The sequence below is a fragment of the Accipiter gentilis genome, chromosome 9, assembly GCF_929443795.1.
Source record: "Accipiter gentilis chromosome 9, bAccGen1.1, whole genome shotgun sequence".
In the NCBI taxonomy this organism is placed as follows: Eukaryota; Metazoa; Chordata; class Aves; order Accipitriformes; family Accipitridae; genus Astur; species Astur gentilis.
Window position 1 is genome coordinate 10,171,957 of NC_064888.1, and position 15,269 is coordinate 10,187,225.

A 15,269-nucleotide genomic window follows, 5' to 3' on the forward strand; every position below is an offset into this window, starting at 1 on the left:
AGAGCTATTTGAAGTTTACAAACTACATCTTTGATAAGGGAAAAATGATTTCATGACATATGTATACAATTGATATTAAAATGTAATCTATATATTCTATATGATTGTATAATATTTTATACAACAGTACAAATAAAATATTTTTCTATTATATTTATTATGTCGAGACACAGTTTCTGTTTTCAGTTAGCTAATATAAATAACATAAATAACACTGTCAAACAACACGTTGGAAGTGCTGACATTTCTAGGCTCTGAAGTTTAAATCATGCTGCAATTACAACCTTTCATGCTGTTTGGAGTTATCCCAGTATTTGTTCAGTAGTTAAAATGAATGCATATTTAAACACCATTTATATAAGCTGTTATTTTTATTTTGCTAAAGCAGTTTATATAGGATTTTGTTATGTTTGGCAAGAAACAGAAAACAATTTTTGCAGCATCTAGGTATAAATGGTTGCCAGAAAGAAATCCAGGACTTCTAACCATTAAAGCATCGGGGGAACAGAAGGGAAACAGAGAGAGAAGAAATACTAAAAACGCTAGTGGAGATTTTGAAGACTCGTGTTTGCTTTTGGTGACAGCGGCATGTGCATGCTTCTGACAAAAATGTCTGACTATGGAAATGGGCAACAGAGGTTTGAAGGCTCCTAAGTAACCAGGGAAGTTTTAACGTCCAACACTGATATTGCAGGTCTTGCAGCTGGGATCTTTCTTTGCATTTGCAGTAGACAAGCTCATTAGTTGGTGACCAGTAATTTCTGCAACTGTGCCGAGGGAGAGATCCACAGGATCAGTGTAAATTACTTCCAAAATAACATCCTGGGCATGATGGTAAACCATGACACCGTCTTCTTCATCACAGGTCAGAAATTTATTATCTTTTATATTTAGTTGAGGAAGGCGCTGCTTACAGAATTCGTCTCCTGGTGATCCAACGGGGGCGATAACGAGAATGACGTAGTGGTAGGCTGTGTACATGCAGTAGAAGTCTCCAAAGTACAAGTTAGTATTTGGGTTGAAGAGTTTTTCAGCTGCAATCTCAAACCTGTATCTTCCATAAGGGGAATCTTGTGGAGGCTTTCCAGTGTTAAACTCGGTGTTGCAGCTAAAGAAGATGCCTTCCAGCTTCCCACTGATCGGAGAGCCATGGCTGCCACTGTTATCCTTAACAGAGGGCTGCATAGCATTCCCATGATGCTCTCTACAAATGAATGACTGGTATTGTTTATTTTGTAACACATGTTCAAGAAAAAGTGGAAAAAGTTAGGACGTCGTGCTGTTTGGTAACATACTGAAGGGACACAAAGGAAAACCGTTAAACTGAAAACTGTGGTTAGTGTCACAATCTTAGGACCAAGAAAATCAAGTGATGCCAGACTCAGAAAGAGCTAGAATAACTCCTCCTGCTCAAGGGGAAAATCTGCTTTCCCAGTCTGGCTTCTCTGGCAGCTGTGTGGGTATTATATGCAGGCAAAGAATAGCACAAAAAAAGCCCCCAAACCACCAGTATCTTTAATTAGCTGATTTGTTCAGCCTTCCACTACAATTCTAACAATAAATACTTTTTAGTTTAATCACATGTCGAAAATTGCAAGTCAGTCTCAATATGCTAAATATACTGTTTGTTAATGTGTATTTTTAGCATAGACAGTATATATTTCATACAGAAAACTGCCAGTGAAAGTTATTTCTGAACCATGTTTTTCAGAGAGCTTATAGGAAGGAATGTACTGTCTGCCATAGTTTTTTTCCCCAAAATGATAATTTCAGATTTAATTTGTCTACTGCTGACTTCAATCAGAGCAGAGCTGGGCACAGAGTATTAGGCAATTTGGTTAGTTTCCACTTTGGTTGGTATACAGCTTCTGCAGTCACTAGTCCCAAGGGGAAAAAAAATGTACAAGACTAACGCTCTTTTTTTTTGCAAGCTGAGCTCAATTTGGTTCCACTGAAAAGAAAAGTTCAATGTAGCAAGTGAATTTTAAAAACCCTAAATCCCAATAAATAGCACTCAGCAGCATTAGGCTGCTAAATTTAGGAGAACAGTCCAAAACATCCCATCTAATCCTCCTTAGCACCTGAGATTTTATGTATAGCAGGATGTGCCCCAGAACTTGTGCCCTACACGTCTCTGGAAGTGCCACCGCGACAGCTTTGGCTCTCTGTGCACCTGCAACCATGTGATACCAGAATGGGAAACATTTCCATTTGTAAGTCAGTCCTGAAAAACACCAGATTTACTAGGCACCCTTGAAAAATGCCTTTATACTTTTACTCTTTCTTCTTTTTTTCCTTCTTTCCTCTTTTTTTTTTTTTTTTTTTTGAGGAGAGGGGAAGCTAGCTGAGAAAGACTGTTCTCCCTCTGCTTTTCACTTGGTAAAAAGGTGCTGTGTGGGAGAAGGTTTTACTTGGTTAAAGCGAAAGGTAGCAGTCAAAGCAAACAAATTCAACGGTATACATACAAAACAGCTCTAAATCAACTCAGTAATGTCTCTAACTGTGATTTTTTCATTATTTCAAATCTCCTCAGCAGCATATCTAAGATAAATTTCAAAAGTTTTCTGGGCCGTTCAAATACTACATAGTTATTGTCTCAAGCCCTATTTCATAAGACATCGATGGCGAGGGCGAGGCGGGGGGGCTGTGTAGAATTGGTATTTTATGACTGAAGCGATTACTAAGGGAGGAAAAAGCCTGAATAACTACCATCTCTGCAACCTGGAAAGCCAGGCTCCTTGCAGTTCCATTTCTGTGGCAAGATACTGACATCCAGTGGCCAATTAGGTTAATTATAGGTCACTCTTCCCGGGGATCCGAGCTGCTTTATAGTGCTCCCAGCCGAGATGAGCAGCAGAGTGACATGAACACTACTCACAAGCTCACACTTTAAACCCTGTATTTTGCAGTTGCTGCTTTAGCACCGTGACAGTTGCTTGTTTGCTAGTGCTACTAGAGCTACTCTATAAGCTTTTCCAAGCTTGTTTACTAGTAATGACACCACAGAGGCCATTGGCAGGCGTGGTATAACAAGGAATTTTTCCTCAAAGGAAGCATGTGGTTAGGGTTTTTAAGGTACCATTCAGAAGGGTGCATAGTGGAAGGACTAGCCCTTGTGACCATATTAGTACATTTCTGATCAGAAAAGGTGCCCATCATCAGACGGTTACAGATATTCTATCTTCCTACTGACTTGGTAAAACACAGCTTTTTCTCTCTCTCTCTAACTCACTAACAGAAAGGAAAACAAACTTGTCTCTATTTGTATCAAAGCAAGAAAGAACGTAACATGAGGAACGGGAAAAGGTACAGTAAAATCAATTAGAATCACATTTGGCAGGACAAGGCCTAAACTACAGCTATAAATGCACCTCAGTGGCAATTTTCAAAGGTCTATGAACACAAAGGTGCACTATGATTACATAGCTGAAAAGAAAGCTATATGAGAATCAGAACCACCACAGGCATTTCCCTTCTGTGGGATCTAGTCCAGGATGGCAGCAGAGATTTACGAGGTCTTCAGAGAGCCTCAACAACTGCAATTCATTCTCTACCTCCATTCAGTTTTGCAGCTTTGTCACTATGTGCAATAAAATAATTCCTCCAATACACAGAAGGGAAAGAGCAAACCCTATGCTCTGGAATGTACAAGACACTCCTGGAATCGAGCAGATACTCAGGACTACAAAGTGGAAATGTTTCCAAGGATGGTAGAGTCTGCTCTGTGGAGCTGGATTCCCTCAAGTATTTTTTTTCTTCACCAGTTTTAAAAAACTTTCAGTTCTAGACAGGTACTAGTGTGACACCAACATAAAACTGGAATTATGTGGCACAGCAGCAGCCCCATCTCTCAATGCAAATTAAAGAACCATAGCCCATGCTGCCATCCTTCTGACACCGTGCTGAAACAAGATGTCGACACACTGCTTACCTCTCATCCTTGTTCTAACGGTGGAAGGTTACCTCTGCGTGGCAGCTGCTCCTGCTGAGCCAGTACATGAGCTTTGACTCCTTGTATTGAGAAGTCATCTTTTCTATTGTCATGATGCTTCTGGTTGTGCGTGCACTGGGTCTCCAACAGGAATAAAGGACCTACCTCCAGCTATCCCATCTATTCATTCCAACTGAAGCAGTGTTGTAAAATTGTCTAAACATCATCCCCTCTCACTCCCCGCACTACCTGAAAATTAACATTTGGACTGCAGAGCCCCAATTACTACATTTGGGCATATGTGGTTGTATGTGGAGAGCAAATATTTGAGATGGAACTCATATGCAGGCAAATGCCTATGCACACAGTTGTGCACTCCTGCTACTAGACATCTCTGAGTTTCTTAGTACAATAGAAGTATTTGGCTACTGAACATTCTGTTATGATAACAGGCACTTTAAACAGGCTGGAGACCCTGTAAGTAATTCAGTTTCTGCTTCAAAACACAAACTTCTATTGCCTAATGTAAGTGCTGAGTTAAGCAAGGTGGAAGAAATGGGTTATATTTTATTTTTTCCCTTCTTCTGAACTGGCAATGAAGCATACAGACATTCTGCTGTAGCTTTAGCTCAGCTGCCTCCATTTACTTATTTTCATTACTCCCTTAATTTGCCAAACAGTTTTGCGTATGTTTACTTTCTTACCTGATATAATCAAAGTATTCTTTGTGCTGATTCCGATAAAAAACAGACAGTTTAAGCATACGGCCTGCAATCACTTCAGCTTTTTCCAATAGCTGTGTTAGGTGAACTTTTGAATAATCTGGAAAAAAAAGACAATCTGCTAGTATGGGGGGCAGGAAAAACCACAAAACTCTCCAAAAGCTACACAGATGTGCAACCTTAAAATTGGGAACAGACCCTGGGTAACATACCTCACACTATGCAGCAGCTATACAGAAACTATAGAGCCCAGCACCAGTTTCCAACAGTGCCAACAGAGAAATGGCAGGAACACACACACACGTTTGATTCTCCCCACTCCTTTCCCCACAAATACTCTGCAAGCCTACAGCAACTTTTGGTTCAGGATTTCCTGTGTTAGAGCTGGTTTCCTTGTGTTTGGGAATGCAGAGGAGCTGAGAACTGCCCTCTCTGGCTTATGTAATTCGATAAACTGTTGGCGAGAATGTACCCAGTTGTGAGCCAATAACAATTCTAAACAAAACTAAAAAAGCTTGCTTAGGACGCAGCCTAAATGGCATCTCAACCAACAGGGGATTTGTAGAAGGGTCGCTTCAGCACTCAGCTTTCACACAGGGAAGCACATTGGCACTAGGTGATGATCATCCAAAGGAAGAGACTTATAAATTAATGGCAGGCTAAAACTGATCCTTGAGACAGGGTGTTGGTGGTACTCAGGCTTTGCAGCATGCAGAGAAGGGAGAGCAGCAGAATGTCTTAAGCAAGCTGTCGGTTAGGGAGTTGCCACTCTGGTTTTTTTCTCCACAGGTGCTAGTAGCCAGCAACAGGCACACAAGTGGCCCTGCTCCACTTTGGTTCAGCAGCCTTCTTTCCTAGCCTGGGAGGTGCAGTGGTGCCAGGCACAGCACTTTGGGGCAGAAACTATTGTGGAACAAAGGGGCAGTCCAGCTGCCTCTCAATGTGCCAAACCCAAGCACGTACAAAGCCTAAAGTTAGAATTCCAGTTTCCAGGTGTGGCTGTTATAACTGTACCAGCCTAGCTGGCACTGGTAGATGGCTAACCCGCTCAGGGAGTAAAGCCAGCATTAATTGCATGCATACAACCTGTGGTGCATGTTTCCTCAGCAATATTACCTGCTGTGCAAAACTCAATGATTTCACTCCACTCAGAAACAACATAATCGCCATCAACTTGCTTCGATGCTGTCTGCACTGCTACTGTGTATTCTGTTCTTGGGCTCAAGAACCAGTGCCCGCGGACTGTCATTGGCAAAGGAACAGCTTTGGCCACCAATTTAGTGGGTACATCCTGATGGAAACAAAAAGACAAAACAACACACAAGTCAGCAGTGCAACCAAACCAATCTACCACCCCATTGTTTTTGCAATGTAATCCCCAACCCCTAGCTCTTCTGTGTAAACCTTAGTTACTTCTCACAGTTCATCGGTAGAACAAAGTTAACAGAGCAGCCCAGGACAATGGTCTAAGGTCTGCTCTAAGAACTAGGGCGATAACTTCCATGTATAAGTTACTGTTAGTTCCAAGTGACTACAGACTGATACTATTGCATATAGCCCAAATATATAATTCAGACTAGGGCCATTTGTGCTTAAGTATGCAAACAGAGAAAGACACACTACTGAGCACAAGGATATCTTAATTTAAGAGCTTCTTGAGCTCTCACTGCCATTGTGTTCTTTCAGTCAGTGTAACCAAACAAAATTCCTCCTGCCATCAATGACTCCACCTATAGTGCTGTTGATATCTTCCAAACCAAACTTGGACGGAGAAAATTAAATGTGTTGCAAAGTAACTTTGTGTGGTTTACATGTATCAAAATACCCTTATGTACAGGAAGGGCCAGAACAAGCCAAACATACAGCTAGATAGTTTGTGCCTGTCGTTGCACCGCTTACTTCCCACCTCGCCACCATTTCAGATACTCTGTTTTGCAATTCCAGTGTATCGCACCATAGTGCAACAAAGAGGAATAGCTGCTTGTTGTGGAAATACCTAATTTCTACAGTACCAAAGACTGCAGCGTAGACCACCAAGGGGAAGAAAAAAATTGAAGAACTGGACAGTTTATGCTAGAACTGTGGGTGAAAGGACTCACAGTGGAGTTGAATGATTCTATAAATACTAGCACAGTAGTCCCTTAAGGAAAAAAGAAATAGAAAAGAGATATTTTCTGTTCATGATCTATAAGCAAGACCTAAAAGGTTGAGGTTTTTTTCGCTGTATTTTTTTATTTTTTCTGTATTAAGAAACTGTAAAATTAGCAGCTTGTGATATTACAAGAACTGAAACATGATTGACTGATAATCAAGGGTAAGATTTTGTTGTCATGATTTCTTTTTTGCTAATTCTCATTTGAATCAAATAACAGTTGGGAGGAAACATTGTCTCTAAAGGATTCAGTTGTGCACTCTGACATAAATAATATATAAAAGATACGAGAAAAATTACAAGGAAAAATAAAAGAAACCCCAAAAGACATTTAAAGATACCACCCTGGAACTATACTGCAAAGGCATCCCACTGGACTGAGTTTCCTACTGCTAATGCAGTCAGCAGCTGCTACAGTTACAATCATTAGTCTTCCTCTCATCTTTTCTTTGGCTATGGTAACAACTGCCTCCACCTGGGTCAGGTCTCTGTGCCCACAACCCGGTGGTGGTTTTTGCCCCCATTAATTTTGTCAGTTTTCATGTAACATTAAAAGCCTCATTGCCCCCATGCGTCAAAGCCTTGCCTTCCAGCTGTGTATCAGGCAACTCTTAAAACTGTACCAAAAGAGGGGCAGACTACCTAAACCGCATTAAATAGAGGGTTTTATTTCTTGCACAGCTGGTGAGGAGGGGCAGATATGATGCTTTTCATAACTCTAATCTGTTGTTCTTTTTCTAAGCCAATACTTCTTTTTTCTTTTTTTTCTTTTTTTTAAGGTCATTATACTGACCTCAGGAGAAAATGTTCAAATGTTCACATTGAAATTTCTCTGGGGATTCTCCATTTCTTCCTTTCATCTCTTTTCTGCTCAGCTCTGGCTGAGCCCCCAAAGAAGTGCAAAAGAGGTTACATGCCAGCTCAAGGACAGCCGGAATTCTGGAGTGGCAGATGGCTGCTCCACCACCACCCACCAGACAACTCTAAAGGTACCTAGACGGCAATAATTTCCAAGAACAACCTGGAGGCACTGAATAACTAAGCAGCAAGGTATACGAGTCACCCTACCTCTCTCCTTTTTGGGAAAAGATGCCTGTTTTGCAGTCCCTTTTCGTTGCCAAAGAAGCAGCTTTCAATTTTCAGCTTTTTCTCATTTCATCTTACCCTTCCCATTTGCCAGGTCTGTTCCTAGGACACATTGTGGGAACTCAGCACACCCAGGTTCTAGTCCTAGTTTTGCTAAATATCTGAGCCTCATTTCCTATTACATGGGAATAATCATACTTCTGTATCTTAAAAAAGAGGGGAGGTATGCAAATTGCACTGAGAAAAAGACAAAGTCTTCCTAGAATTCTAGTCTTTACATACTAGTACCAATACAAACCTCCTCCTTCACAGATATGATGACAGTAGTCATAAATAATAAACCTATATGCACCCTAAATATGCTGAATATACTTTATATATTTGCCAACAGAAAAACTATTGAAAGGATGAATCATTCACGTATGCTCTCCTGGGTACACAAGGAAACAAACAGCCCCCTTTCCTGAGGTACAGCATCTCTCAGGTTAAGTCTATATCCCGAGTGACTTGCTCACAGCTGTGTGAGCAAACTGAGACTTAACATTAACTCTCTACAAGTTAGAAAATACTTTAAGCTCATCATCTGGGTTTAACACCTGTGAGAGAGACAGGCACTTGCAGACAGTGATGCACCCTACCTGTAAGCTCAGTAAGGATGATTTTTTTTCCCCTGAAGATGCCTGTCTCCTTCCACAGCCTGACTGTGGAATGGATCACTCCTGAGAGTAAGTCCCAATGCTCTTTTTTATAACTAAGTAGTAGTGCTCACTTTTTTCTTTCTAAAAAGCTCTGCTAGGTGAAAGGGCAGTGATATCCTTCACCTTTATACAACAGCTTTGTTATGAAGGCATTGGATGGGTGGGGGCTGATTCAGTCCCCTCTGGATTCTGGGATGATTCAGTCCCTGGTGCTGCAGCTGCCAGGTTATCAGCTCCCTACCCATCAGATCTACTGCTGAGCTTCAGCTGTGAAACTCATATAACTAACGTTACAGTATGTCTTTAACCATACTAGGGTTAGGGCAAATTTTTAATTTCTCAACAAAAACTAATTCTAGAAAGTGTGTTAAAAATTACTTAGTACTAAAGATGCATGAAAGCAAACACCAATGTGCTCTGGCACAGACAGTTGTTAGAGTATTCAGTATGCGCAGTTCTCTTGCCCACCCTGTCTGCTGTCTGGATTTCCATCATTCTGGCCAGGGAAAAAAACCCAACCAACCAAACAAAAGCTTTACCAAGTCACTAACACAATTAGTACCAAGAAATTTTAAGTTAATTGTGATAAGACATCCAACTTATTCATTATTTTAATTGATAGACTTTAGTCTCCTGTTTTTACAAAACCAATTACCTCTCTCCTTCGACTACACACTTCATCACAGTAAAAAGCTAGGGAATTGCTGAGAAAAACAAAATAAATCTAATGGCTTATCTTTATTACACTACCAAGATCCTTTTTTTTTTTTTCTTTTCTCCATTTTAACACTAGCCTCATCATTGTGATATAGATTTTGAAGTGTATATAGTGTTTGATCTGCTAGGGTGGCTCTACCTTTTACAAAAATGAATTTTACAACTTTACACCAGTTTGCACATGAATGAAAAAACATGTAGATTAATAAAATGAAAGAAATAAAAAAGAATCCATCCTAGTAAGCATTTATATTAGAAGGTATATTTACTCCTGCAATATAAGATGGGAATTCAAATCCAAAGGCTGTTAGTCCAACAGTAATAACAGTAAGAAAACCAAAACATAGCCTACTTTATTTGCTATTGTAATTAAAAATGGGTCATAATAAATGCCTACTGTAACATTAAATTTGGTAATACTTCACAAGCTGATTCCTAGCAACTGCAACGTCTTGGCCAAACATGCAAAATTCTCGATTTCAAGCAGTAGTAAGTGATTTTTCATTACACTTACTTAATGTGTATGTTACCTCCAACCATTCCATTAAAAAAACCCAAAACTCAAGTAAGGAAACATGAAAATTATACACCTGCTATTTTTGGTGGAATTATTTTCTGGTTATCCCACTGGTTTATAAACCAATAGTAATTTAGGTGTTGATAGAATTAGAGCTTTCATATTTGTCTGGATGGTTATTTGTGCCTTGGCAAACCTTATCTTTTAGAGATATTGCCAACATTGTTTTTAAATTTGCAGATGATTGTATCGTTTAATCTTCTATCTCATTCCACATTTCTCTAGATACCTCAGTATTTCAACTATTCTGAGGTCAAAGCAAATTTTGCTGGATTTGATAAGTACAGATTCTGCAATGCATTCAATATATCCCTGCATCAGTGGCTTGAGGAAAGAAGCCAGATGAATATTCAGGTCACAGTGCTGAATGCTGCAAACTAAAATTGCTGGAAGCCTTCCTAGAAGTGCATTAGAATTTGTGACTCTTCTGTTGAAATGACATGTTGCTCTCATGAGCCTGTCACTGAACAAGGACAGGCATAGAATACATAAATTGTTTAAATAATGATTAAGAACTAGTCAGGAATAAAAATGTCTGTCTTGCAATACATTGTACAGGTTCCAAAACTGTTTTCAAATGAAATAGAAGAGGTAGTGTTCAGTTCTCTATGAAACAAATGTATTTGTGTGTACACAAGCATAGGCTAGAGATGGAGAAGATATTCTGAGTATAAAAAAAAAGTCAATCAGATTAATAAAAACCCACCTTTGCTGGATGTCCAATACCTGTTTCCCATGGTCTGGCTTTGAACGGTTAATAAAACACTGAGATTCATCTATTCAAAATCAAGTATTTCCATCTTGATTTTTAAATGAAAATTACCTTGTGTTTAAATTTGTTGGAATTCTTGTTTTCTTTCTTGTTGAGATCGATGAAGTAATGAGTAATGCGGTCCTTGGATTTAGAATCCATGTCCCAAGAAATCTTGAAGGAATCGCATGTGATGTTACTTATTTTGATGTTATGTGGAACTGGAAGTTCCTCCATCTCTGCAATCCCACTATCTTGTGATTTATTCCCTGCATAAAAAATACGCATGATTCGTTCAGTTAAAGACCTATTAGATACCTGTTTTCTGTGCTCCAATACAATCACATCTCTGAACAGCCTTTCATGAAGTCTGACAGGTGGTACTCAGAAGCAACTTCGAGGTACAACTAGGCAAGACTCAATGTCAGTGATGGGAAATACTGGAAAGGGATTAAATTCCTCACATGAATAAGCACTAATAACATGTAAGCAGACTGCATAGACTGGCTAGTACCACAATTGTGTGCAGTTGAGAGTTTGAGAGTAAGAAATGTCTGAAGCTATCTGGTGCTACAATATTTAGTTAAGATGCCAGCAACGTCCACAGTTAACACACAGTTATCATAATGGCCCTATCCATACCGGTCTGTGAAATAAATACAAATAGAAATCATATTAATCCTAAACCTATTTTTCAAACACAAAGTAAAACAAATCCTTCAATGTTTACAGATGGTGTATGTATATAAACATATGTATACACATATCTTCTTCACAATGAAACAATTAACAGTGATCACTTTGTTGAGCTACAGTAAAAGCAATATACACACCAATTTCATTCTGTGGTCCTTATTCTCTCTATTCTAATTGCCCAGTTCAGACCCTGCAGTTTCCTTGGGATGTTTTTTCTAATTTCTCTAGATAAACAAATGACCATTGACCTCAAGAGGCACCACAGGTTCTAAAATTAGGTCTTCCCTTAGTTCCCAAGGCAAGCTTGTAGTAGAGTATTTTGTGAACACTAAAACTCAGAAACATTAGGTGATCTTGCACTATATAAGATACAAGTGAAAAGTGAACAAAGAATAAAAAAAAAACAGAAAGATGAGAAAAATGAGTGGTAAAAAGGAAAAAATAGAGAAGATGATGTAAGAGAAGGAGTAAAGAAACAGAGCATAAAAAAAAATAAAAATCAAACATAGAAAGAAACAAAGGAGAAAAACAAGGCTAACATCTATGTAAGAAAGTGAGTAAAGCTCCCAAATTCTGTCCAGATGAGGAAGGTAGAAGGCCTATGCAGAGATGTGAGGCAACACATTGTCAGAATTATTTTTAGTCCCATCTAATTATAGGAAAAGTATTTGTACTTCCATCATAAGTGATAAAAAACTGGGCACAGAAGGTGAGTCTAGTCAGTAATAATAATAAAAATTTGACTTGGAAAACAGTAGGGACATTTCAATCTCTCAACAGACACTGTCAAAGAATTATACCAACACCTCAATGCAGAAATATTAAGGTTGGCCTGATTGTTCAAAATTCTCCTCATGGATATGTGAAATGCAATCACAGAGTCTGTGAATTCCATAGATTTCCAGCTAGTATTCTGAATAAGGTAATTTTACTGATGATTTCAAGAACCAGTAATAACACTTTTCTATTTTTGTTCCATTTTATGCATTTACACCTAACAGGTTGTCTATTCTTCAAACATCCTATTGCTGCTTTTTTTTTTTTTTTTTTCCTTTTCAACTAATATCAAAGTCAGGTGGTGCATGGTCTTGCTCAAAATCCTACCCTATTTGTGCCATCCACAATGACACTTTCAACACCTGCACTGGCTGCAGTAGACTCAGAAATACCAGTCATTACTGAAAGCTTTCTGTTCATATGAAATACGTGGTAAGTGCTTTTCCCAACATGAGATTTCAGAAAGCCAGCAGGGAGAAAATGCATTGCTTGCTTTTGTAAGCATTTTGTATCTGAAAAATGACTGAAAGCTCTACCAGGTACACCGAAAAGGCTATATATGATAGCTCTTCCAGGAGCAAGGCTTTATGTTTAAGCAGAAGATGGAGTGATACTGCTGAGGTTCTCAGACCTCCTGGAGAGCTGGACGGACTCAGATCCCAGCACACTGAATAACTGAGTAAAGACCTGAACAGACATGCACTCAGGAAATCCAAGCCATATATATCCACAATACATTAATGTGCAACTTCTTTGCCTCGAAAGTCAGCTTCTGTACTCCATACCTACAGGCATTAGCCATGTTACAAATAGCCAAGGTACATTAAGCTTCAGGAGACACATGCAAAGCAGTAATGACCATCGACAAAAAGTAACAGAGATGAAAAAAGATTTTGGAGCACACCAATGACAGTCAAAGAGCAAAAGTGCTTCTGTAAATGGCTATTGTTTCCTGTACAATTCTTGGAATTAATGTCTGGCATACATCTTTAGTTGTCTGTGCTCCTGATCCTTTTAATTTCTTTGCTTAAGAAGTGAATAAACAGTTTAAGTAAATGTCTAGCAGAAAATCTCCAGGTAATTTTTAGCAACATTTTAATCTAAGTCTGAGAAGAAGAAACCACTTGCATTACTAAGTGCTAAGCTATCCTTTTTTTGTGATGGAACAAAATCCCAAATAAACACTTTTCTGAAATCTTTAAAGCTCTTTGAAAGTAGAAAAAAAAATTTACAGATTTTGAAATACAAACAGAATATAAACATAATATGAAAGTAAAGTACCTCACAATTATCACCAGTAAGCAATACTCCATTTTCCCTTATATTTAGAATATGAAGTATCTGTCATATTTGTAAGCCATACTTATATTTTGATACATATTTGTGTAGTCCTGAAAGTCAAAATCCATTGAGTTGACAGGCAGTAATAGGAACCTGATAATGATACACAGTATTAATGAGGAGGAGAGATGATTCAGCAATTATTGGTAAAAGCAGCTGAACTTACTCAAAGACAGCATATAGCTGCCCTAAAGCACTCCAAAACTCCAGCTGAAAGGACGTTACTGCTGTTACGGATGTGAAAATAGGTGGAGAAGGCCTTCGAATGGGCTGCTTTCACGTTAATCGCTTTGCCACTTCACTGAGGCTAAACTGATCTTTCTTTGACGAAGCATCACAATACAGACAAAAATTGAAAATGAAAGTAGCGTGGGAACTGTTGCTCTGAACAGCTTCATATCAAATTAACATAGATCAGCTTCCAATTAAAATGGCTACTTCATTTTGAACCTTCTTGTTGCTTCAATGCTGGAAGCCACTGCAGGACTGGATAGAAACACTGCTTTCGGGTGTCTTTTGGGCAGAACTTATAGAAGAGCTAGTAGTCAAACAAACCTGGTCTCCCTTGCAAAAAAAACACTAGGCATGTCATCCCTATGTGCTGCAGAAACACCTCTGTTTTAACAAAAAAAAAAGTTCACTTTTAGAACAAGCAAAAGGGCCCAGTGATTCTTGACCCATATAATAAATCAAAGACCACTCATGTGTGCATAGGTCACACTGGAAGCATAAGACTTTAAATTTCTTCAAAGCCAAAGAATACAGCTTTACCGAAGAATACGCCAGCTTTACTGAGATCAGCTGGAGAACTGCAAGATTAATGTTTTATGCTCCTATTCACAGGCTTATCTCTCTCTGCCACATCCAGAGTTAAATTTCAAGTTAAATTGTCTAATCAATTTTAAAGCAGTTATGATACTCACTGCTGCAGCTGAGTCAAAATGCTGGCAAATGGGTAACAAACCAATTTTATTTATATACACACAGACACACTTAATTTAGTATCCTCATTATATCTTCTACTTACATAAATTATCTCTGAATGGGAAAAAAAGGCAGAAAATTCCCATTGAACATTCATGGCTTTCATCTGTCACTATTGGAGACAAATGATAAGACTTGGAAATTGGTTAAGTCCACACCGAAAAGATTTGGAAAAGGGTGGGGTTTTTTTTTAATTTGCCTTGTCACTCAAAACAAGCTGAACCATTACATCTGCGGCAGTGGAAGGATGGTGGAAAAGAACCTTAACACCACCTCTGACTGGTAATTACTGAGCATTCACAAAAACTGATTTTTTTATAATTTTAGAATACTTGATCTTCCCCCCCCCCCCTTATTTCTAAAAATGCAGAAATTCACAGCAGGGCAAGCGAGTACATGCCTACTGATTTTTCATTTCACAGACAAACTGTTTATGTTAACCACAAAAGAAATCCTGAAAGGGCTTATTTGTAATCCACCTTCTAAGCATACTTACAGCTCACAGAAGTGAGTTTTATGAAACTAGACCAATAAAATAATACATTTCTGGGTTCCTGTAACCTTGCTTATAGAAGTTTTGACTCTAATATTATCTTGGCAAATACATTAAGCATTAATAATGGAAAAAAATTAACTGAAGCAGTATGATATAAATTTAATAAAGATATAGAATCCCTAAACATACAACTGTATTTCCCATAGTTTGAATGTTATTCATCATTTGGAAATACTAAAAAGACAGGTTCACACTCAACGGTTGTATACCAGACACACTGCAGTAGAACTCCTAAGTATTCAGAACTCATGCAATTTGTATTCAGCAACCAAATCACACCC

General features: G+C 38.7%; 1 protein-coding gene across 2 annotated transcripts in view; it reads right to left on the minus strand.

The window, feature by feature from the left end:
* Positions 1–7: 7 nt before the first annotated feature.
* PHYHIPL (phytanoyl-CoA 2-hydroxylase interacting protein like) overlaps positions 8–15,269 on the minus strand; it is a 58,256-nt gene continuing 42,994 nt past the window's right edge. For both annotated transcript variants that reach the window (XM_049810804.1, XM_049810803.1), the window contains exons 2-5: positions 10,707–10,903; positions 5,770–5,944; positions 4,636–4,753; positions 8–1,204 (exon numbers count right to left, since the gene is read on the minus strand). In XM_049810804.1, coding sequence (XP_049666761.1) covers positions 670–1,204; positions 4,636–4,753; positions 5,770–5,944; positions 10,707–10,871 — 993 coding nt within the window. In that variant the 5' untranslated portion in view covers positions 10,872–10,903 and the 3' untranslated portion in view covers positions 8–669. The remainder of the gene's footprint in view (positions 1,205–4,635; positions 4,754–5,769; positions 5,945–10,706; positions 10,904–15,269) is intronic.